At 48.3% G+C, this 25,189-nt stretch overlaps 1 protein-coding gene across 1 annotated transcript in view; it reads left to right on the plus strand.

Moving 5' to 3' along the window:
• Nucleotides 1-25,189, plus strand: part of LOC144931498 (actin filament-associated protein 1-like) — a 54,370-nt gene that overhangs the window by 13,951 nt on the left and 15,230 nt on the right. Inside the window, exons 2-8 of the mRNA XM_078855392.1 lie at nt 2,244-2,372; nt 4,179-4,265; nt 8,337-8,434; nt 18,047-18,143; nt 18,893-18,994; nt 19,850-20,058; nt 24,172-24,354. Of these exons, the coding sequence (XP_078711518.1) occupies nt 2,244-2,372; nt 4,179-4,265; nt 8,337-8,434; nt 18,047-18,143; nt 18,893-18,994; nt 19,850-20,058; nt 24,172-24,354 (905 nt within the window). The remainder of the gene's footprint in view (nt 1-2,243; nt 2,373-4,178; nt 4,266-8,336; nt 8,435-18,046; nt 18,144-18,892; nt 18,995-19,849; nt 20,059-24,171; nt 24,355-25,189) is intronic.

A 25,189-nucleotide genomic window follows, 5' to 3' on the forward strand; every position in this document is an offset into this window, starting at 1 on the left:
GTAAATATTTAGTTGAGGTCATGTGCGATGCAATCTCCTCGCTGTCTATGGCTGAGATTGGTCTTGTCATCTTCCACCCCCCATGTGCCCTAATCACCCGTCTGCTCGTGTTTATCTATCATGGCCTCGATTGCTGGGGTGACCTGCCAGACCACGTTGTTTTGTTGCCCCCTATCATCACCAACATTGGCTCAACAACGAACAAATTAATTAAACTGCCATAACACACCAGACACCCAATGCGTTAGCTGTGTGTGCACTCTGGTAAATATATATATTTTTAAAGTCCAAGTTATCGCCTGCTCAAGTGACCATTGAGACAGTGCTCATCTCTTCTTTCGAGCCCTGAGCCAGTGATGGGAATTTACAGAGGCGAGTCTACCCACAGCAACAAGCACCGTTGACTTCCCCACAAAGTGGTACATATTTTGTTGACCCGGAAGGATGGTGGGCTGGGTCCAAACCCCAGCCAAGATGTGGACAGGCAGCCTTCCGACTTCGAGCCGCTCGCTCTGCCGCTGAGCCACTAGAATGGACATAGCATCCGTTAAACCAAATCGGAATGACCTTCTTCACAGCATGGAGAGGCCCTGGATTGACAAAGCGCTCTGCGCATGTACTCCAAACTTCAAGCAGTCGTAAATATTTTAGATAAACACGCCGTTCAAAATATTTGAGCTTTTCCTGGGAAACTTCTCCCAGTATATGCTCGTGAGCAGTGCAGCTCGTTTTTGTCTCGCATATACGTATTTTTGTTTCACTCAAGATCTTTCAATTGGTTCCCGCAAACGGTTTTGGAATTCTGTATACTGCTGGGGTCAAGGCGTGGGTCAAGCAGCATCAATCCCTTCTGGGAGGAGCACAGAGCGTATGCCCTTATAAACCCCGTGTTGACGGAAGGCCAGAGGACATCAGATCTCTCTTCCCACCGCCCACGTGGCTTGTTACTGTATATAATGATAAATACCAGTAACTGCCGTGCTCCTAATATGGGCTCAATATTTTTGTTGGTGGTCAACTTGGCCACACTAAAGCAGCAATGGAAAGCTGCCTCCGAGAGAGCGAGAGACCGAGTGGGATATCGGAAATGCGGACGCTCTCTGTGTACCGCGTGGGGCATCAAGGGAAATGTAGGACGTGGTGTTTTGATCAAAACGCTCGATTGTAATTCGGTTTGTATACAGTGCGGCAATTTTGTGTTTTTTTGTTTGAGGGATTCAATGCATCGCCCGTCCAGTGGTGTTGAGACTGAAAGAATTTAAGAGGGTCTGTTGTGGTGGGCCATTTTTTTTAGTTGTTTGCCAACGGGTCTGGAAGGGACAAGGGAGGCCTTTTTATGGCTTTGGTCAAAAAAAAGATGCATGCCAACGTGCGCTCCCGGAAACTGGCCACTTACTTCCATACCTGTTCAAGCATTCTAACAGCACAAGAGACGTCTTGAGCTTCTGTGTCAGTTTGTCCATGGCCTCTTTGCATTCGTGCTCAGTGTATTTTTTCTCATGTTTAATGTAACGTCTTGTTAACCGAACGGACACTTGGTCGTGACATGTGTTTTTTGTAAAAAATAAAAATAATAAGTGGGAATACGGGCAAACACTTTTATGGACATTGAGATATACTTGTTAACACAATATGTTCTATTATAAATAAAGTAGACATATTGTGTAATAAAACATTCTGCTAGCTACCACATGTCTATGAAGCTGTGTTTTGAGTTAATTTAACAAAATGTATCAACACTGTTTGGCTAATATGTCAGCACAAATACATGTCATTGTAGCTACCAGCCATAAATTCCAAGAATGCATAACGTTAATAAAAGTCACATCGCAGCAAAGGGTCACGTTCAGTATTATTATGTCTAACCGCCTGGAAACATGAAACTTCTCACTTTTTCATACCGACTTAACGTCGGCTCTTAGGCATGGCACGGCTACCTTCTACCTTGAGCGGTGGTGACGATTCGACTTCTTCCGGTGCCTTTTATTACCCAACAATTCCACGGTGGCTTATACTTTTGCACGGGCAATTGACCATCAACCCATCAATCACTCAAACCCTCAATTTATAGCCGGCTAACGGGCCGTTGTGATGACAGGTCTCATTCACAATGGGGAACCTGGGAAATGCGCTCGGTATGCGCCGCGCAAAAAAAGCCGTTGACGTAGGTTTGACGTTTCGCACGGAAGACGTGGCGCTTGATTAACCGGCGGCGCGTGCTCTTGTGCGGGAAACCTGGGCAGTGCTGGAGCAGCTGCTGCCAGAACTCTCCTCCTTCCTGGAGATCATCGACCAGGAGCCGCTGGGAACCACCGCTCGACGCAAGCAGCAGCTCATACAGACCTTCATCCAGCAGCTCAAATCGTCGTCCGGTATGGCCTACCTGGAAGCGGCGTCGTGCCACGTTTCCTTTTACCTGCGCGTCTGTTTGTGCGTGTGAAGAATTTGAAATTGGATTCATTGTCATTATTTATTGTTGATTGGCCGTGTGGTAATCCACCTCACCCACCCTCTCACGTTTAGGTGGTTCGCCGTAATTCAGGGGTCCTAATAATTGGATTCGATGATGAATTCGGTTTTTATCCAGAGAATGTTTACCGCCTGTGACCAAGGAGGCCACAGGGGGTGCGCCGGTGTCAATGTGGCCCAGAACCGACAGGTCCAAGGCCTGGGTCCACCATGAATCTCAATCCAGCACTGCCGAGTCCCGTCGCATTGCTGGGAAGTCCCGAGGGGGACTAACAGAGGAGGTTAGGACACTGGGGCCCAGGAAAAAAATAAAGCCACTGCTAGCGTGGTCTATTCCGATCTAATTTGACAGTGATCATTTGCGATTATTTTCTTGGGAAACAAAAACAAACTGTACTTATTCTTCTTCTTGGTTCTTTCGGTAAAGTCACGTAGAATGGAAATAATAAAATAATAAAAATAGAACATAATAAAATAATTCTCACACACCTGGGGTGTGTCATTCAGACTCTGTCTTCTCGACAGACCTGTTCTCCACCTGAGGACGGCTGCTTGCGTTGTGGCCGAAACGTCGTGAGAATTATTTTATTATGTTTTATTTTTTATTATTCTATTCTTTCTATTCTACGTGGCTTTACCGAAAGAACCAAGAAGATGAATCCCTGCAGTTACGAAAGCTTTAAATCGAAATGTACTTATTCTGTGCCCCTGTGACCAAATATGGGCCAACGTCAGTCAGCTGTTGAACCTGTGGCCCGTCTCAAGCTCAGTCGTCGTTGGTGTCCGCCTCGTGCTGCCAGACCTCGCCCCCTGCGCGGGCTCTGAAAGGGCCACGGGCAGCTGCCGCGTTGCCTTCACGTGGTCATCGTCAATGTGGAATGCTGTGGTTTTATATCCCGCGCAGGCTAAAGCCACAGCAGACCCGCAGCCCGTTTCATTCCGGTGTATCTATAATTTCGAGACCTACAATTCGTACGGATGAAGGAGTAACATTTAAATAATACGTGTCTTTATGCTTTGTTTCGGATATCCCCCCCCCCCCCCCGGAGGTTGTTGTTTTTCTCTTCTAATGTGTTACGCTTCAATGCGTGCCTCAAAGAGGCTTTGATATTTTCTGTCAGAGATACTTACCTGTAATTGACTGCCCTTTCATGATTTCTGGTCAAGTTGCTTTGAAGTAAGAGACGGAACCTGGTTTTGAGACCCAAGTCTCCAAATTTTGGGACACACCCCCCCCCATCTCATCACGTTTGCTGATGTGTGAATAAGCTGTACTTTGAGAGTCTAAGTATTAAATCCGTACATCCCCATTCATCATGGGGCTTTAACTCATACTCCTTTCCAAACTGCTCGCCTCCCACGGGCTCTTTGCTGTGCATTGTGTGCATGTCTGTGCACACGCGTGCACGAGCGTTGCGGTGTGTTTACACGCAGTAGAATCTGTATATAAGCACACCCCATGGGGAGCAAGGCCAGCTGTGCTTATATCCGAAGTTGTGTGCTTGTAAGAAGGGGAAGTTGCCCTTCCCCTTCTTACCACCAGTGCGATGTAAGCATCTGTTGCTGTATATGAGAATTGTGCTTATAATTGGTATGCTTTTATCCTGCTTCTGCTGTGTTTTCGCGAGCTCTTACACATCCCCGTGTGTGCGGGCGTGCGTGTGCGTGCCCGTGTGTGTTTGTTTGTTCTCCGCGTGTGATTGATCCAGGAGACGATGGCGAGTACATGTACATGAACAGCATTTCTCCGACCCTGAAGACGTTAATAGCGGAGAGGGCCTCCGCCTCTGCAAACGGTAGGGAAGCTCAACGATAAAAACGCGTGGCACATGGCACCTGAATTGCCCGCGGGGCAAAAAAAAAAATCAAAGAATTTCTTAACATCTGTGTACGTTTAGAGCAGGTTTTTAGCCGCGTCCATTAAAAAGGTTTTCTGTTTGTCGTCGGCCTTCACTGAAAGCGTTGTCGCATCCAATGAAAAAGTTCAACCCGTCAGCGGCACCGCTGCCTTTCGCGCGACGTTCGCGTTGCAATGACGTGCCTCGAGTCCCAACGTCGCACTGGCGCGCTGGCGAAGATTTTCCGCTGCAATCGGATAAAGCACATCCAGCCAAAGCTGCAGTGCTTCAGGATACTCATTATTGCGCGTACTTTCGGCGGTCAGTCCTGCGTTATCGCAAACTCGATCGGTAAGCAGAATCGGGTAGCTTCCTGCAATCACCGAGTAATGGCTCCGGCAACTGTACTGGTCTGTCACGTAGCGTTTGTTGAACGCACGCCCAGGCGTGGTTTGAAAAAAAAATATCTTATTGCCTTTACGTCCTGTCCCGCACATTTTTATTTTCGGATGACGTATTTTTTGTAAAGGCGGCCGATCAGAAACACATTTTCGTTGAAGGCAGTCATCTCGTGGCGATACTTCCAGCCACGTGTCTCGCTATAACTCCCACTTCTGGATAAACTCCGGGCCCCCTGCCTGGCATAGCTGCCGACATGTGGGACCCTCTTACACATGTTCCGCTGCTGGGCGGTGAGGCCACCGTTGATCACCTGGGTGCTGGGGCCCACACAAGCGGCTCGCCTGCCCGTCTAACGATTACGATAACAACAAAGAGAGAGAGAGTAACAGCATCCTTGGGTATCATAAACTAAAACTAAACTATAAAAAAATATTTTATGAGACCAGGTAAGGCCTACTGAGCTCTATAAGCTCTTTTTCAAGAAGTGACATGGCCACAAATGACGAAGCAGCCGATCGTGTGGAAATCTATAGCAACCAAATACTCTAAATGCACGTTGATTATAAATGCGTAGGAAAAAACTGGAGAACCTGGAGAAAAATTCATGTAACCACAGGAGAGCATGCAAACTCAAAATATATAGATGTTGAGGTCAGGATCGAACCCATGAGCTCCTGCATATCAGGGGAGGTAGTTAACATCTCACCACCGTGGTGTCCGTGATGATGATTATCATCATCATAATAATAATCATTGGCAGCCATGGTCAATCCACTGCTGGATAAAGGCCTTCCCAAGCAACCATCGCCACCTCTCAGGATCCTGTGATGCAACGATCCACCCGGCACTGGCGCACAAACTGATTTCACCGTTCCATCTCCCCGATGAACATTCTCTCGGATGCTTTCCATTACTAAGTTGCGCAGGTATTGGGCGTGTAAATGTGTGGGTACCCAGCAGCAAGTCCACCAGTCGTTTGAGATGTACTATTACTGGCTTTGTGCACAATGGTAATGATATGCGCCCAAGTGCATTATGAAGATGAAGAATACAGTATTTTAATGTGTGCTTCAGGGAAGATAATTTGCAGGCCTGTGACGATCCTTCCTCGCGATTCAATGAATTGGCATAAATCAAGTTTGCGACTCAACTTAAGAATATATATTTTTCCCATTATAGTACATTGTAAAGCCTCAAATGGCAGCAAGGGTTATGTGAATGCATTACCTCAAACATACATGAATGGGGGGGGGGGGGGAGGGGGGGGCACAGTAGCACGGTGGTGAGCGCCCCGCACTAAACCCAGTTACATAAGTTTGATTCCCAGCCAGGGCGCATGTGCTATCTCCACTGGTCCTTCGCCACGAACCCACCAACCCGCCCGCACTGACCAGCGTGGTGAAGTACAGTCAAGCATGCTCCATGAGAGACGAAGCATGGAGCAGGCCCTCATCCAGCAGTTGATCGACAAATTGGCCGTATATTATACGAATATATAGAATACATTTTTCACACTAGAGTCAGTATCTTGAGCACCAGAATCGATACTCATACTCTTAGTTTTTTCGGTAAAGTCACGTAGGTAAAAAATGAAATTTAAATTAATATAAATGAAATAATAAAATCACGACGTTTCGGAGGCAACACAAGTCTCCGTATCACTTGATACAGCAAATCTGGCTGTGACGGTCCCACCTGATGACGGAGACTTGTGTTGCCTCCGAAACGTCGTGATTTTATTATTTTATTTTTATTAATTTTAATTTAATTTTTTACCTACATGGTGACTTTACCGAAAAAACTAAGAGTATGAATCCTTGCAGTCACGAAAGCTTCAAAACGAGAATCGATGTTTAATTGTTGAATCGATGCATCTTTAGATCATTAATTGAACTCGGTGGCCATGGGAAAACGGTCGAGGGAGTCTGGCACCCGTTGCTTGAGCAGAGGTCAGCTTTGAAACTTCTCTTTCCGAGGGAGTACGACCTACAAACTATCACACCTGGGTTTTCAGAACCACGTGCATCTGCTGGGCAAGTGCGCTACCAATTAAAATGTAAACAAACTTCAGCCGATCAAGATGAAACTTCGGCAAGTATGAAAACTATCGACTCGGATGTTTCTGAATTATTTTATTTTGTCGCCGCGGGATTGCACCGTGTTTGCGCACTGAGCGAGGAGCGCACACATTGCGACAACTGTATAAATGTTTTTAGATTGAGCTCGTCGAAACAATAACGTACGCCGGGGGTTGTTTGAATTATGCCGTCTCGCTCCGTAACTACCTGCCCATTGCCGGAGCTTCATAAAAAAACAAGCAAACAAGACCATCTGGCGTGGCGTATTTTCTCAAGGAATAAAATATGAGAATAACCTACCCGCCCGTGCCGCTTCCCACCCTCTGGGAACACAGTTTTGTAAATTGCGTTGCACTCAAGAGGAAAAATAAATTCTTGCAAGCGGACAGCGCAGAATAAATCAGCTTTCTAAGACTGTCCCAAAGCATTACGTTTCGCGATCGTGCACCTGCGAATTTTAATGTTCCATGCGAACGGTAGGTTATACTTTAGCTTGGGTTGTGCAGATCACTTGTATGTATGCATCTCGAACAACTTTTGCGCCGTACGCAGCCAACCGAGACAATTGTCGACTTTTCACAAACCACTTGCAAGTCAACGTATTTTAAACGATCAAAGGCTCGTTAACTAAATTAGCATTCAATGTTGTGTTCGCCGTGATGACGGACGTGCATCGGGGTGAATCTTGAGGAAGCTGACCTGGGCTGCTCACGAGTCGGGTGTTGAGCGGGCAACGCCGAGATGCGGCGTCCGAGTGTGGGTACCCACTCGTGATTGAGTGCAAGTGGAGCGAGCAGATGTTTGCAGCCAGATTCCCCAATAACTGCACAACCCCCGCCTTCCGCCCTCCGTCCGCAAAGTAAATGCATGTGGTTTTAACATTTGCGCTTATGCCACTTTAAGTAGAAGCGTTGTTTCGATCGACTGGCAGCAAACGCTGATTTGCAGAGGGGGGGGGGGGGCGTGCGCCCGTCGTGTGGGCAAAGAGGCCTACCGAAAGTGACTCCAGAAGTAGTTTGGGATAACGGGATACCGATGAATTTCGATTTAAAGCTTTCGTGACTGCAGGGATTCATCTTCTTGGTTCTTTCGGTAAAGTCACGTAGAATGGAAATAATAAAATAATAAAAATGAAACAATAAAATAATTCTCACGACGTTTCGGCCACAACGCAAGCAGCCGTCCTCAGGTGGAGAACAGGTCTGTCAGACTCTGTCTTCTCGACTTTACCGAAAGAACCAAGAAGAGGGATACCGATGTTGTATTTGTTTGGGCGCTCGCATGCCTCGGCGGCTCGCAGCCCTTCTCGAGCCGTCTTCCAGGCCCATGATCTCATTGAGGGGGTGGTGTACTGCTAGCTTGCAAGAGTCTTGAGCGGAAATAGCTCACGACACAGACACGGGAGTGTGCAATAGGAATACAATTGGGGTTGGGGGAGGGCGGTTAAACCACCCCCGAAAAAATGTGTATCTTGCGAAAGCGAGTGGTTGATGGTTGTACGAGATGGTGAGCTTTCAGCCCGTGAATGTCGGTGTTGTTTTGACTGCAGAGGAGAGCGCGGGGCCTTCTCCGCTCAAGACTCCCCCGTCTCGGACCCTCCCACGGCCCAAACTTCCACTGCCCAGAATCCCAGAGCTGCCCACGCCTGTAAGTAGAGCGAACGCTTTGGTAGTCTGATCCTCATGCCCTTGAATTTGTCTTTTTGAAAATTGACTCTTATAGAACGTGTTTTTTTCTCTCACTTCGGCAACAACTATTTTTGTTATGCTTCTCAACTACGGTTGAACGTGTTAATTTTGTTACGTCTGCCTGTCCGTTTGTTTGCTTGCCTACAACGTGCAACCCTGATAGTTCGTAATTATGATGTAATATCATCATTACGGAAATGTCGACATAAACCACGCTAACATATGCGAAAACATGTTGTCCTGATCGCTACCCTACAGCGTCCGCACAGCTAATTAAACACTTCCAAGGACAAACACGTGATAGAAAGTGATGCACAACCCATTCTTATGCGTGATTTTTTTCCCCTTTTTGAACTTGAGCATCATTATGAGGCTTTGGCTGGGAAATGCTGTAGCTCTAATAGCAGAGCAGTGATGGTAGACAACCACAACAGTTTTCTTGCCGTGGTTGTCTCACCTGATGACGATTGCTCGTGTTGCGATCAAAACGTCGTGATATATTATTTTTTCTACCTACGTGACTTTACCAAAAGAACCAAAGAGTATGGATTCCTGCAGTCACGAAAGCTTCAAATTGAGATTGAAGTGATGGTAGGTTTTAATTCCTGCTAGGGTATACTCAATTCATCATCTCTCTTGGGTCAATAAGACCTTACCCAAGTGCTATCGTGGCTCAAACCTGAGCATCTTGCGAGGTTCGACGAAATCGGCCAAAGTCTGTGTGAATTGGTCGCAGGTGATATTTTCACGACGATTTAAGGATCCGTCGGCAAATTTGAGCCGTCTGCGATGCTTTGTTTGGTTGAGGGGACGCTGGACTCCCGGCATGCCTCGGCCGTGGTCGGCACTGGTGGTTTCTTTCGGAGACGGCAGGCAGGTGGCATTGCGCGTCCGGGGCTGCATATTCATGTCGATAGACGGGCACGCTTTCCCATTGCACAGCGGAGACGGGGAACCCACTCCGGACACAAGCGACTACTTATGCGCGTGCAAAAAAAGCTGATAACGAGCTTGACGAAGCGCATTAAAGCGACGATGCCGAGCCATAGCGCCCTCCCCCGCCCCCGTTGGCTTGTCACTCCTACGAGCCGACACAAAGTGCCGACGTCGAGACGAGGCTGCTTCACGGCAGCGTGACCTCTCCGGCCTTCATTCGTCGCACATTCCTTCTGCGTGTTGTAACGGCGGCTTGCCGCCACCGCCGCCGCCACACCGAGAGGTGCGCCCGTTCATCCTCCGCGTCTCCGCTCTTGTACCTGAGTGCTCGTGGATTAGGCAACGACTTAAGAGAGCAGCAATGCTCAAGTTTTCTCGGTTTGTACATTGCAAAATTGTATAAGTTGTGTATATATATATTTCACAATGATTACCTTTTTTCCCCCCCAAGCGTGGAGAAATGTAATCGTGATGTGACAAATTGGAGTGGCTTCCAAAATTAATTTAACGTCGCTGCCCATGGAAATTTGCGGACATCTCGAAGGGCAAACTTGATTTTCCGTGAAACAGTAGCAGGATCATTATTGTTATTCTACATCCACGAGGATATGATGTAATAAAACTGCCTTTGTGGATGTGTGTATGCTGATGTTTCCTCCATCATCTATACTCTTACTGCTGAAAAGCATTCAGAGTGATTGAAATATATTTTTATTGAAAAAAAGATAAAAAAAAGATTTGTATTAAAGTTAACATAATTTTTAAAATGCCACCCCGGGCACAAGTAGAATACGCTTCATTTATGGGATTTACGTTTCAATAGTTTCTTCTCATCTGCTATAAATGTAAAGTGTAAAAAAAAATAACTTGACTTTTCAAAAAAGAAATCGAGCAAAGTAAACCACGTTGCACTCGGAAGCTTTAGTCTCCGCGGCTATCTTTGCTGGCTCTACATGAAGCATGCGAGATGTGTTGTGAGCGTTTCCTGCAGTTGCTGTGTTGGTTGGGGGGTGGCTTCTGAATTTAAGCCAAAAGCGTTTGATGTGAACTTAATACAGCTGCTCGACTGGATACTTGGATAAGTAGAGAGGGGAAAAAGAGGACGGTGGTCCGGACATGCTCCGAGATCATGCGCCTGGCGACGGTGGCGCACGGAAGCGGAAGGAAAACGGGATCTGGGGAAGGACGGAACACCTGGTGGATAGGTGCAGCGTTAAGAGCTGGACGCAAACGAAAAATAAATCAATTGAGTGAAGCAGGAATACTTGCTGAAGGAGACATCCATTTGTTAGGCCCCATCATCGATAAGACTGGTAAAAAAAAAAAATTCTGGCCTGGACTTTTGCAGCTGTTTTAGACTAACTTCAGGGTGCTGATTCCAAATCTGATCTCAGATTTGCTCTATTACATCTCATTTTTATGCTATGGGCATACCCCATTTTCATTGATTTTACCCGAAATTAACTCTGTCACTTATGATTGCAAGTTGTTGCGAGTCAGTGACTGCTTTAGTGTTAAAATATGGTGCTGTATGTTTAGGATAGTGTGTTTATAATATCATTTTATGTAGATATCCACATTTATTTAATATTTTTCTTATGCAGTTTTTATTGAAAATGCAATATTTGATATCTCAAAAACCTGATGTGATAGACAAAAACTGATGCCAGATTTGGACTCAGCACCCCAAAATTACATTAAACCCGTTGGAATAGCTTATGCCAGAAAAAGTGTGTTGACCAGTGTTATAAGTGGGCGGAAGGGACCGACGATGGTGACTCGTTGCTCACGAGTCACTCTATTGGGGCCTGCCTAGGACACTGAGCTAAGTCGATACGCTTGTGCACGCTAACCCATGCACAACACCAGGGTGGGGATTTATGTTCACGTGGCTGCGTCGTTTGACTTTGCGACAGCTGCTTGAAGGAAAACGGCAACAATGACGAGAGCGTTATTATTTACAAGTAATAATTTGAAGCTCTTTGACAATCCGCCGCTGGGTGAGGTTTCTTGGACACGCATGGCCTGGCGGTCGTGTGCTCACCGCTTGTTGCAGAGGTTCGCGGTTGAAATCCAGCGGCCGTCCTGGTTAATACTGCCGTAGTGTATTGACCGCAACATGAACGCCGTCCGCTTCATGGTGGACGTTAGAGATCAAGGCGTCGCGGTCCACATTTCCCAAATTAGAAATATTTCCCCGCAGTTTACTCAATAAGGAGTTTATACGTAGGAGCCATCGCACCCCTTCCTGATACAACTTTGGCAGAACCCTCCTGAAACAGAGTCACGGGACTCGGGGAGTCTTTCCTGGGTAAAGTAAAACATACATAATAACAGAGTATAATACATTGTTAGTCGGTGAAAGTTGGTGAAGGCGAGTAGGGGGAAGCAGAGCTTGCATCTTCCACTGATACAAGGATTCACTTTCAGCCAATCACAGGTCAGTGCCACAGGAATCGGGGCTTGCCTCTTCCACTGATACAGGGATTCACTTTGAGTCAACCGCAGTGCAGCGCTACAGATGCTCTCTCACAGCGTTTAAAGCAGCAGCCACTTTGTGCCAATATGGGGGAGTGGGGGGGGTCTTCCCGTCTCTGAGCGTGAATGTGCGCCGCTTCAGACCTCTGCTTGGGCCTATGGGACCTTTATGGCAGTGTCAAAATGATGACACAAATAAGAATGAGCTTCATATCCTTACTGGAAATTAAACAGGTGTTAAGCTGTTTAAACACCAGATCGATACCTGTTGCAATTAAACACACATGCTTTGTGACAAAACATGCAAACACACACGCTCTGATGGCATATGCCACGTTTGTTTGAATGTTTTGCCAGACGCCTGTGTGATTTGACGCCTTGCAATAGGTATATATTGAGTGATCGAACAACTTAACACTTCCTGTTTTATTGTCAGAAAGGGTAAAACCTATTCTTGTTTCATTAAACAAACACGCTCTGATGGCATATACCACGTTTGTTTGTACGTTTTAACACAAGTACGTGTGGTCAACGCAGACTTGACGCCTTAAAATAGTACATCTCTTTAGTGTTTGAAGATCTTAACACACCTCCTGTTTTATTGGCAGAGAGGGGGTAGAAGTCCCCCTCCTGACAATTCCTTCTTAGCAATCACTCGGCTTGGGGAGGCGCTGCTGGTGGTTGCTGTAGAAGCAGCAGGGCCACAGCGCACTGCACTTCACATCTGCTTTATCGGGCGAACAAACCACCAGCGAGGAGGGCCAGACCCGTGGAGAGAGAGAGAGGGGGGGGGGGTGGCAGGGGGTGTGCGCAGTTTGTCTGTCTCGGGATTGACCTTGCCTTCAGGTTGTCTGGCTCGGCACAGGAGTACAATGACAGAACGTAAGCACCAGTCGGGGTTGGGGAAACAAATGCATTGCGCAGACCGTTGGAGCTCGAGGCTTAAAGCACCCGAGTAGGTTGTGTTTTATTCTCCAATCTAAGCAGAGATGGGAGTCCCTTTTGGCTGACGTCAAGTTACGGCCTGCATCTCATTTTGTGTCAGAATGGCATTGTGCTTCTGACGCTCGTTACACGTACGTCAGTTTTTACGTCGGGAAGCTGACACAAAAATAATACAATTGTGGACAACATTTCTGTACGCGCATCCGAGTGGCGGAGAGGAGACGATCGTGGGATGAATGTTTGCTATTGACCGCTTCGGGTTTCCACCCACGGCGGAGACGTCCACTGCGTTGGCTTCCAGCGTGCCGCTGCTTGTGAGGCCCCATTGCCTCTGTTTGGCGATGGTGACTCATCGCCGTGACTCACCCTAGGTGGACCGGTGACTTAAGAAAGGCCGCGATTGTGCACTGGACTCCCGACTTTCCGTCGGGGGTTAGAGCCGCCGGCCGGCCACCCACCCACTCGCGTCCTCCCACTTGCGGCGTTTGTCGACACGTGCTCCTCTGTGGGCCCCCCCCCCCCAATGGCAAGCGGAGTTGGGGGCGCGTGGCCCGGCGAGAGGATCCACAAAGGAAGGCGTCTGTCTCGGCGACGTTGCCGGAACCGCAGGAGCCGTACAGGCCATGACAGTGTCTGTGGGGGAGGGGTGGGGGGGTTGCTTTATCTCTCTCTCTCGTACACTCGTCCACTCAACTACACAGGGCCCGGCTTCCTTGCCGCGTGTACAAAAGCCGAGTGTGACCGCCCGCGCCGACCCGGTTAACCTGCCCTCCGTTGCCCTCGCTTCTGTATTCTTTACAACATGAGAAAAATCCATTAGGGTGTGCAGATGAAGGTTCACTGATGTTGGGTCTTGCACCCGGCCACTCTGCATTTTGTCCCACTTAAAAAAAAAGGCAGTTGTGCTTTGTGAAAAAAATTTCAACAAAACTTGGACTACCAAAAAAGACTGCTTTGGCATTATCAGTGGCTCAATTCTTAACAGCAAAGCATATGTACTGGGCTACATTATTGCATTGGTCACAATTTAAGTTTTGCACACTCATTGAAAAGGACAACTGGGAGAACACACGAGCAGTCCCATTCTCTCATCCAGTAAAGAATTGGTCCCTCGAGGGGAAGGTCTTGACAAAAAACTAACACAAATCACAACCCTCGCCCGGGGATTGTCTGCAGTGCCTCCACAGAGGGGCAACGCTGTTTAGCGACGGTAGCAAGATGGTAATTTGTCTACCTGGTATGCAGGAGGTCGTGGGTTCGATCTCTACCCTGGAGTTTACATGTCTCTTTCCCCGTGATCACGTGTATTTTTTTGACTGCTATAAATTTCCACGTGATAAGTCACTTTGTTGAGCTATCATTTGTGACCAGGTAGTTTCTAAAAATGAGCTGCATAGCTCAGTGGGCCTTACCTGGTAAAAATAACAATAGTAAAATAGCCCTGGGTGGCATCGACGCACCACAGAAGGGCCAGGCTGTCTGGTTCTGGGTGGCGTTAACTCACCATGGAGCAGAGCGTCGAGCCGGCTGAGATTTGTGCCAATGTGTCTTTGGCATAAGTTAATATCTCGCACAAGCCCCGATTCTCCAGCACATGTCTAGCGTTATCGGAGACCTTCACTTGTCAAAAAGCTGCGGGCGATTTGACGGGCACCAAATTTCTCTGCGACTTTTTAAATTATTTCCCCCCTCCCCTCTCACCCCCTACTAAAGTGGGTTGCAGTTGTGCAGCTGAACTCGGAATGATTATAGTGGTGGGCTTCTGCGTTTATTGTCACTGTTCTAGATGTCGCAAACTGCTTGGGAAGGTTCGCAAGTTTGCCGAGAATTCCGAACGGTCTTGGCCGGTTCAGCGGAGTCGCGACTCCCACTCGCCGTTGCTCTTTTGCCAGCCAAGGTATTTTTTGCGCGTGCGTCGTTGTGTGTGAACGTGTGCCCAGCCTGACATCCAGGGCTAGAATTTGACGTCGGTTTTTTTTTTACTTTTAAAAAGGCTTGAAATCCACAAGCATTCTTGAGCGGGCAAAAATATTTGCGCAAGCACCTACTTTAGATGTGTGTGTTTTGTTGAAATATTTTTTAGGTTGCTGCCTTTGAACTGTCCCGTTTTCTTGAATATCTCTTCACCACCGCTGGCTTTTTGAAGTTTTTCCCACTTGTGCAAACACGGCCGGAGTACCCGGCACCACTGTCCACGTGCTCGGTCCGTCCCTCCTACGCGCGCTGGAAGTCGGCCCAGCTCCCGTTGTTTGTGCCGCGTGTTTGTTTTTTCGTGGTGGCGGTGGCCGGCGAGTTAGAGGATGCCTCCTTGGAGGAAATTGTTAAAGGCTACCATAAAATTACCACAATTACTGTCCACTTACCGCTCCTCGTTCGCCGGACAACTGCCAGCAATGGCTCAGGGTAAACGTGGTGCTCTTCTTGTTATGCCACGGACAAAAACCTTCATTTGTGGAAATTAGTGTCATATTGAAACGGAATGTCTGTTTTCTTGGCCAGGCCTTGCACTACTCACTGATTACTTTTTGGGCTATTACTGACTTGGAGGAATAAAATTAATATTTTTTTTAAACGTTTGATGGGCCCTCTCATCCTGCTTCCAAGTGGCATCCTGGAATAAGCCCTGCATGTCCCAGTAGCACGGAGTCCAGACCACTGCAACAGTGTTTATTGCTTCCACATTTCGCGGGGCCCGAAGCTCAAAGCGCACAATGGAGACGGCACAATAAACGCAGGCCGCTTTTACGGGCGGATAAACGGTTTTCCGCGGGCGAAGGCTTTGCAAATGTGCCGCCAGGATCCTTGAACTACCGAGCAACTTGCTCGTGTTAAAACGCCTGGCCACGCTGGCGGCGTTGCTTTTTTGTTGTTTAATAACAAACCGTACGTCAGAATTTGCGCTCGTCGTGAACATGGCATATGGTTTGCGTTTTTAAGTTCTGTGTTTGGTGGTGGGGTGGTTTTTTTCTTTCTTTCGCTCTCTCTCTGTGCAACGACTGCAGTATACAATGCGTTCCTGGGGTCTCGTGGTACAGTTGAACATACCCTTGGTGCAACATGAACTTTGGCCCATGGAGTCCACGACATTGTCTGCCGATCCATGAGAATAAACTTTCCATGTTGCCCCGCCTGCAGTCTGCATCCAATTGAGTGCTGTGGGCTATTCATCGTGCTCGCCACCTCGTCGGACTTAGCACAAACAATGGAAAGCTTAAAGCGTTATTATTAATATATAACGATTTAGAATAGTAATATTGCACATGCCGTGCTGGCCATCAGCGTTCCCTGACCGTGCTTTGCGGGTTGCTGAAGGTTGGGTCGGTGGGCCCCCAGGACACTTGCCACTGAAGTTAGACGTGGGCAGGAATCAAAATAGGGTCAACTAAGTTCACAGTGCCGTTCACTAACCACTACACCACTGCAACCCCCCCCCCCCCCCCATTATTTTGAATCTGTTGCAGTAATTTAAACGTTCAGACGCTACTTTTCTCCCCACCTGCAGTGAAATATATCACGGAAGAGGTTTAAGGGTAACGCAGCGTACGGCGCTTCGGCAATCCGCTGCTGGATGAGTGTCTCCCACACGCTGCTCCTGCTGTAATTTGACCATACTTCACCACCCTGGTCAGTGCGGGTTGGTGAAGGTGTGGGAGTGTGGACGTACGACACTGAAATGGATTTTACTGCACTCCTCTCTGCTCCCTGCCACATAAGTGCAAAGCAAAGATCCCCCGTAATGCCTTAACAGACTGTTGGAGCAAGTGCTGTTAGCGAGCACCTATGAAGGCTGGTAAGGCACACGAGGGGGTGGGTGGCCAGCACCACGCCCGGCCGCCTTTGTCTCCCTGGTGGCGATGTTTACACACCGCACCAGGCACTAATTTGAGGCTGAGTCGACCTAGGGGGAGGCCAGGGACCGGTTCAGATAATCGTCACTGGTGTTGGCCGTGAGCGTGAATCGAACTCGGGTCGCCGGGTTCATCGTGCAGCGCGCTAACCGCTCCGCTCCCGCTCCCCTCGTAAGCGCACAACCTGTAATGCTTGCAACATGCAAACTGATCACCCGTGGAAGCAGTATCCAGGCTGATCCCCTCTCGGCTCTTGAGCTCGAATGAGATCGTGTCGATTTCGGGTGATTTTCTCATCATTGGCAGCAAGACATTGTTCCTACCCAATTCATCATCATCATCGTCGTCACGATCCATGGGCAGAGGACGAAATGTCCACTGCACATTTCGTCCTAACCGATTACGATTTTAATTTGCAAAACGTCCAAACGAAATAGCATATCAAGGCTCTGTACAAAGAGGAGGATGTGCACATTGCAGGGATTAAGGTGGGGTGGGGGTATATTTTAAATGAAGTTTCTATTGGGATCACCTTTAACAGATGGGGCAGCAGTGGTGAGTGATATCTGAACCGTTCTTGTGTTCACCACCCCCCCTCCCCCCGTGACTGACAAGTCATGGGAGAAGCCTTCATCCGGTGGTGGAGTCAAAAAGGGCCGTACAAAACAATGATCTCATTCCTTGGATATTAATGTGCGGCAGACTCTGGGGTGTCAAACGGCCCAGGTTGCCGTAGGGGAGGTGCAGGCACTGTACGGCAGTAGAGGCAGGTCGGTCTACTGAGTTTCATTAAAAAAAAGAATTCCAATGGGTTGGAGGTAAAAAAAAAACCACACACACGCATGATGGCAAAAGCAGCAGCCTGCCCCACTGTGTGGGCTGCAGAGCGGGGGTCTGAACGAGCGATTCTTCACGGGCGGAAGAGGTAGCGGGAAAGGTAGGAAATGAAAAGAGCACGGCCCCCATGCGACGCTGATAATGTTTCTAGCACAAGTGTGCGTTGTTAATTAAATAAATGTTGACAAACGTTCAATGTAGCTGACAGAATCTTGCGCCAAATCTCGTCGGATCTCGGAAGCCGTGCAGATTTTTTTTTAAACCTGGATAGCGGTGCCTGGATGGTGTCTGTTGGGGTCTGAACCATGCCTGGGACCTTCTCTTAGATCGGCTACCTGGCGCGGTTGTTGTGCTCACGTCAGCATTGGGTGTAGACAAAGGGGAGTCACGACACGGTGTTTGCAACACCAACTCCTTCTGGCACTATTGCAGCCTTCTAAAAGATGCTCGTCATAACAGCAATGCCACAGTAAGTCTGCAAGCCCTTGGACACAGGATGTTTGTGTTGCATGCGTCTGTGTGGTCAGGATCCCGAGGAAGGCTCTCCTTCATCTCCGGAAGATCATTACGAAGAGGCCGTCTCGTTTGAATCGGGAATACTCCCAGAGTTCAACCACTTCTTCGGTGAGATGAGAGACTTTCATTGCGTGCAGAGGCGAGGGTAACAAATAGGGCCGGTTGGCAGAGGATTAGAGGAGACTTTTGCTGATGCAGTAAACATTGAGGGATATTCTGGAGTGGGATTTCAGTTCCTCGTAAAGCAAAGCCTCCAATGTCGTGTGGTTAACGATCGGCGCAGTCTGGCGATCATCAGTGTGTCGTGAGTTGGGAAGGGTCTAAATGTTTTCCCCCTCTGTTTAACTTTCAAGCGTAAGTTTTCTCTTTTGCTATCTATAGAAATACCACAATCCAAAAATAATGTTTATCCTTAAACCCAAGTTTGTAAAAAAAATTATATCAGTAGAAACATTTTTTATGATGTTAAAATGGAAAATGAATGGCTGCTGGGCAAAGCTCTGTGAGTTCCCGATGTTTTATATTTTAGAGATAGTTTAAATAAATTTAAATGTTTATTAAAAATCCGAGCCCTTAAGCGCATCTGTTACAACGGTGCAAACACACGAGGAGAGATGCGTAAATGCTTTTACTGCACAATTGCTTGATTCTAGCCAGAGGTCTTCGTTATCATATAATCTTTCACGAATTAACTTAAAATGATGTTGCCGAGGGTACGTTACCTTGTCGATATTTTATATATTCTAAGCGTTGGGCATTTCCGTGTATATTTCACGTTATGTAAAGTGCTCTTGGACGTATTTATTGATGCGAAGTGCGCTATGTAAATAAAAGGTCGATTCATTGTCGTATCCCAGACTGTACGAGTCCAGCCACAGCCTCCAGTGTGGATGCTGAAGGCTGTTACGAAGACGCCACGTACCCCCCAACCCCCAACTCCACCACGCCAGACAACAGAGGTGAGTTTCGTATAGAACAAGAGCTCTATTCTGCTGTATTCTCGCAATCTTTATTCTCTCAAATTGGGCCATCGGTGTCTTGTCAGAGGACAAAAGTGTCCGTTGGGTTCTCGCGAAAGAGAGGGGCGCACCGCCCCACGCCATAGAACGGCCTGTGGAATTCTAGATTTGAAGCTTTCGTGACTGCAAGGATTCATATTCTTAGGTTTTTTTCGGTAAAGTCACGTAGATAAAAAATTTAAATTAATAAAAGTAAAATAAAAATAAAAAAATAAATCACGACGTTTCGGAGGCAACACAAGTCTCCGTCATCAGGTGGAACCGTCACAGCACGATAGCTGTATCAAGTTACATGCTCCGCAAGAAGTTACTTGATACAGCTATCATGCTGTGACGGTTCCACCTGAAGACGGAAGCTTGTGTTGCCTCGGAAACGTCGTGATTTTTATTTTATTTTAATTTTACTTTTATTAATTATTTTTTTTTTAGCTACGTGACTTTACCGAAAAAAACCTAAGAATATGACGGCCTGTGGAATGTGATGTCAGAAAACTACTACGTGGGCCACTTCACGTGACCTCTCCTCCACTGAACTTTCCCACGCTGCCTGCTATTTTCAATACGTGCACTGCATTGCGGTGTAACCATGCAACAAAACAAACTGAACGGCGTAAAACGTCAGGCCGTCTCCCGAATCGATGCAGGACAGGTTTATTCAACGGTGTTTGGAGTTTTTTTTTTGCTCACGGAGCTCGTGCACACCTCCTGTTGAGTTTCGCGATGCGAACGGAGGTGCCGTCGCGTGTGACCTCTCCGCCCCGATCCCCTTCACACTTTTCCTCCGAACCCTCCCAGATGATTCCGACGCCCTCAGCAGCTCGTACGAATCGTACGAGGAAGAGGAGGACGATGGGAAGGGTCAGAGGTCGACGCCTCAGTGGCCTCCGCCGGAGGCGTCCTTGGGCCTGGCGCAGGGCTCGCGCATGTGCGCCTTCATGCTCCGCAAGAAGCGGTTCGGGCAGTGGGCCAAGCAGCTGTGCGTGCTCAGGGGCGACCGGCTGCTGGTGAGTTTGCCCAAAGTGTACACGCGCGTCTCTGCCCTCTCCCGGAACCGTTGCCTCTTTTTTTCCCCCACTTTCAAGTTGCACCACTTTTCGTTCTGCATGCGGCAGTCGGCGGCAGAGCCGAGGTTGAACTTCGAAACTGAAGTTGGGAAAGACGTTCAACTGCCCGAAATATTCTGCGCGCGTTTGCAACGTTCCATCGCACGCTCTTTTGCAAACATTTACATGAAAACGCGGTGCGATACCTTCGAGGTGGGATATATTTTTGTAAAATATCTTTTTTTCAGGAATTGCCTCCGTGCTGTAATGGTCCATGCAACGGATTCGCAATCCGGAGGTCGCTCGTTCGATCTCGTTCAGCTGCGACAACGGGGCACGTTTGTTCGATTCTCTCTGCCTCTCTCCACCCAGCGGTAGAGATGTTTGCACCGCAGTCAAGTGTGGGTACTCTCGCCCTCCTCCGCGACATCAGACGAGCGAAGAGTAGGCTGAGCACACGCTAGAAAGGGTCTCTTGAGCTCCGTCTAGCGGGGGGTCATTCCGCCGTCGTTGAGGTCAGCATGTATCGCACGGCTGCCCCCACTACTCTTTGCAGTGCGATGCAGCGTGGGTTTGTAGGGCGTCTAAATGTAGCAGCGACCTGCGCTAGAACGGTGTGCGTTTTTTGTTTTGTGTGTGGAGGCAGGGAGTCGTAGGCAGAGGGGTAAAAAAATGTACCCGTAAAAACAAAGTTTTTCACTATAAATCCTTTATATGCGTGGCGGCTAGAGTCCTCTCGTCCTCTGGCTTGAGATGGCTGCCACCTATGGGTCAGATGATTGCCTGCTACCATTAAGCAATTGGTAATTAAATATAAAAAAAAAATTCCTAAAAAGTGTAACATTTTGGAAAAAATTTTTTACAAAATAAATTGTTACGCACAACGAGTCTGTGTGCAAAATGTCGATTGGATCACGGGAAGTGGGTTAAAAACGACCGAAAGATTTGCACGGTCGTAAGCGCGCAAGCAAGTGAACTTAATATAAAGGATTTAAAAAGGAAAGGATTTGGAGCCTGATAATTGGTTTTTACCCTTCTATCTGGCAACAAAACTGACACCTTATTTACAAGGAGTCATGTTTGCATAGACCACAATACCTGCAGCCATAATGCAAACAAATAACAAAACTCTGATAATGTATGCACTGTCCTTGAAGTTGATTGGTTCACACCCGAGACAGCTTTCCTTAGAGCCTAGTCTCACATGGGTTGGACCAGATGACGCCAAAAGGCGCACAACTCAAAGACAATGCACCATCAGAGTATGAGAGCTCGGGGTAAGCATATTAGCAGAGTTATGGTTTTTGTTTGCATTATGGCTGCAGGTATTGTGGTCTATGCAAACATGACTCCTTGTAAAAAAAAAAAGTGTCAGTTTTGTTGCCAGATAGAAGGGTAAAAAACCAATTATCATATTTTTTACTGGCAAATGAGGACTTGGAGCCTGGCGCAGGGAGTCGAGAGCACGAATCCTGTCTCCCTTTCCTCAAGTGTCCGTACCGTTGCGAAAGCGAGTACATTTTAAACACATCCTGAGCATGCTGCCAGAAACAATGTCAGCAATTTCAATAATTCTCAGCCTTGCAATAAAATTCAATACCGCCGATCAAAATTGCTCTTTCTTGCAACAAAGCGGTCACTTCAGCCGGCTCCTATGCAGCTGCGTGTTGGACCAATTTTTTCCACATTTGTTCCATTCCAATCGTTTGTTTCACGGTCGTTAGCTCCGTTTCACGTGGCGATGCAGTACACAAACACAAACTTAAGAGCAATAATCGTGGCAATAAAGTGTCCGACAGCTGATCAATAAGGTGTGGGTACATCCGAAAATATATCTTTGTTGTTTCAATATTTTACGTGGGCTCTATTCTATTTCTTGCATATGATGGCAATATGCTCAGGATCTAAATGCCTATGTCGAGGGCTGCAAGCCGCGTGAGGGCTTCAGGAGAGAGTTTGTGTAGTTTGCCTGCTCCTCCGCTAGTGAGGGAGTGCAGACCACAGTGGGTTTACTCTACAGTACATAATTTGAGTAGCATGGCCACGATTAAACTGCTGGGGATTGTCTTTAATTTTCCATTCATAAAGGAGATGTGCGCCTGGATGATCCCTTGAGATGAAAGATCTTTTTGCAAGGCGTGTCCGGTTCCTCACGTGTCACTCCAAAAGGACGCTGTTTCTGTGCACAGTCTTGAGACGAGGGTTGCATTTGGGCGCTGTGCACACAACATGAGGCCCAGTATGCGAGACTCAACTTGCTTCCCATGTTTCTCCGACATGGCGATCTCCGAGGGTGTTTTTATTATTATTATGTTTATGTAGACATGTTGGCGGAGTGGCAGGACGCCCGTTTCACGACACACACGCAGAACTTTCTGCGGCACAAGCGAAGCGGCGTCGCCGATGTTTGCGGCGCGATCGCCTGCCGCAATTTGTCATTCTTGAGGAAATCGTTTGCCCCCGGAACTGCGATGATGATCCAGAACGCGCGAGAGAGAGAGAGAAAAAACGCAACAAATTGAGCACAGCTTCGGCCCATGGAGACCCAGAGACTTCCCGCTGCTAGAGACACAATAACAAAGATGCTGTCGCCGCTAATCCTGCAGCTGCTGCTGCCTCCTCCCCGCCCGCCGCACCCCTGCAGCTCCTCCTCTGCAGCGGCGGTGGCAGCTCCGGGGCCTAACGTAATACAGTGACTCCATTCGAGAGAAAAAAAAACACAAGAGGCGGCCTGTTTGCGTGGAGCCCAGAGGAAGTGATGTTATTGTGCCATAGTTGGGACGTAAAGAGAGGGGTGGGTGGGTGGGGGGAAGCGTTGAGCAGCGCGGGGATGAATGCGACATGCGGCTTAGCGACAGCAACTGGATGTGGTTTTAGAAATTAGCGCCATTGCCAAGGCCGTTTAGTGCTGACATTTTATTTTTCTTCTTTGTCGGTTATTAATACGAACAGAGAACTCCTTTTTTGGGTGTTTCGGGTTCATTTCAAACTGTGGCCACTTTTTCTTTGCACGGGATGTGACGCAAAACTCTCGGAGATCATTAAAAACAACAGTTTATTGCGGCGTGCAATAAACTGGACATAAGTGCAGAACGTGTGCAGTTTGTGACTTGCTGTAATCAATGAAACGGCAAAGTCGGCTGGTACCACTGACAGGCTGTCCGGGCTAACAGAGGAGGCATCTGCCTTCGTTGGTGCCCGATTTGCCAATCCACATCTCTGTTTCAATGTCCAGGGAGTAAACAAAACAAAAAACATTCTAATTGGCTTTTCAATCTGTAGATAGACAAATATAAAATGGGTTTTGGATTGTCCTTTGAGCTCTACACACAAATATCCATCCCATCCACCACCAACACCCCACCAGCTGTTTCCTTACTTAAGCCCAACGCAATTGTGGGAAGATGTGTTCACAACAACTACGATCTTCTTGCTGCGGTCAATGTCTCACTTGTTGAAACAATTAAAACAAACAAACGAGTTTGGAAAAATAATACACGTATTGTGGAACTCTTCCCAAAATGCACTTGTTCTTGGAAAGGATGAATTAGTGCAAAGTGCTCTCGCAAATTAGCGAATGGTACTTTTTGCTCTGGCTTGTGACTCCGGGGTTTTACCAAACATTTGATACCGACTGACAGACAGATCTCGCGCAAAAAACGCAATCTTAGATGGAAAGCGTCGATAATAAAAAGACTGCTGTGCCCCAACGCGTTGTTTAATATATAAACGTTCACATTCCCGGCCACCGTTGCGTGGTCTAATTGGTCGATGACTGTAATACCCCTTTTCCAAGTTGTCCAGTTATGAATAGGGTGAGTTTCGAATAGCAACACAACTTTATACGGCAGTTGAAATCATATCGTGCCATGTATGTTGAACTTTTTTCACACCGTACATAGCCAACCCGTGCGCATTGGAGTTGCGGGAACAAATCAGAAGCGCAGTCATCTTTACGAGGGTTGTCGTGCCACCCTCGCCCATCACGGACGGACGGACGGACCAAGCGAGCGAGCGAATGCGTAAGCCCCCAGCGCCATGACAATGTCCTCGCCTCCTCCGCGCCACACGCAGTGCTACAAGAACTCGCGGCAGAAGAGCCCGCAGCTGGAGCTGGCGCTGGGAGGCTGCACGGTGGCGTACGCGGTCAAGTCTGGCAGGCGGAAGACGCGGCACGAGATCCGCATCTCCCGCGCCGACTCTGATCCGCTGGTGCTCGCCGCCGCCAGCAGGGAGCACGCGGAGCACTGGAGGCAGGTGAGCATGGTGGCGCGTGACGGTGGCGTGACGGTGGCGCGTGACGGTTGCGTGACGGTGGCGTGACGGTGGCGTGACGGTGGCGTGACGGTGGCGTGGTGGCGCGTGACGGTTGCGTGACGGTGGCGTGACGGTGGCATGGTGGTGGCGTGACGGTGGCGTGACGGTGGCGTGACGGTGGCGTGGTGGCGTGTGACGGTTGAGTGACGGTGGCGTGACGGTGGCGTGACGGCGCATGACGGTGGCGTGACGGTGGTGTGACGGTGGCGTGACGGCGCGTGACGGTGGCGTGACGGTGGCGTGACGGCGCGTGACGGTGGCGTGGTGGTGGCGTGACGGTGGCGTGACGGTGGCGTGACGGTGGCGTGGTGGCGCGTGACGGTTGCATGACGGTGGCGTGACGGTGGAGTGACGGTGGCGTGACGGTGGCGTGACGGCGCGTGACGGTGGCGTGACGGTGGCGTGACAGTGGCGTGACGGTGGCGTGACGGTGGCGTGACGGTGGCGCGTGACGGTGGCGTGACGGTGGAGCGTGACGGTGGCGTGACGGTGTGAGGGGCAAGGCCTAGCGAATGGGAAAGGTTGCAAAATTAGGATTTGGCGATTTGAGAATTAAGCGCGATGCTATTGCGACGTACTATTCAAGCAGTGAATGTTTGAAGTCCTGCGTAAGTGTGACAATTACTGTCACACTTCCTAATGTATTGGGTGTGCATTGAATATAGCTGTATATTTCATGATACGCATAGCAATAAACTTGCTATGGGTTTTATTATTACGCATTCAGTTTAAATGCCACGTGCAATTCAAATGTGTCGAATGCGTACTACGTGCA

This window comes from Lampetra fluviatilis, chromosome 4, assembly GCF_964198595.1.
Source record: "Lampetra fluviatilis chromosome 4, kcLamFluv1.1, whole genome shotgun sequence".
Taxonomy (NCBI): domain Eukaryota; kingdom Metazoa; phylum Chordata; class Hyperoartia; order Petromyzontiformes; family Petromyzontidae; genus Lampetra; species Lampetra fluviatilis.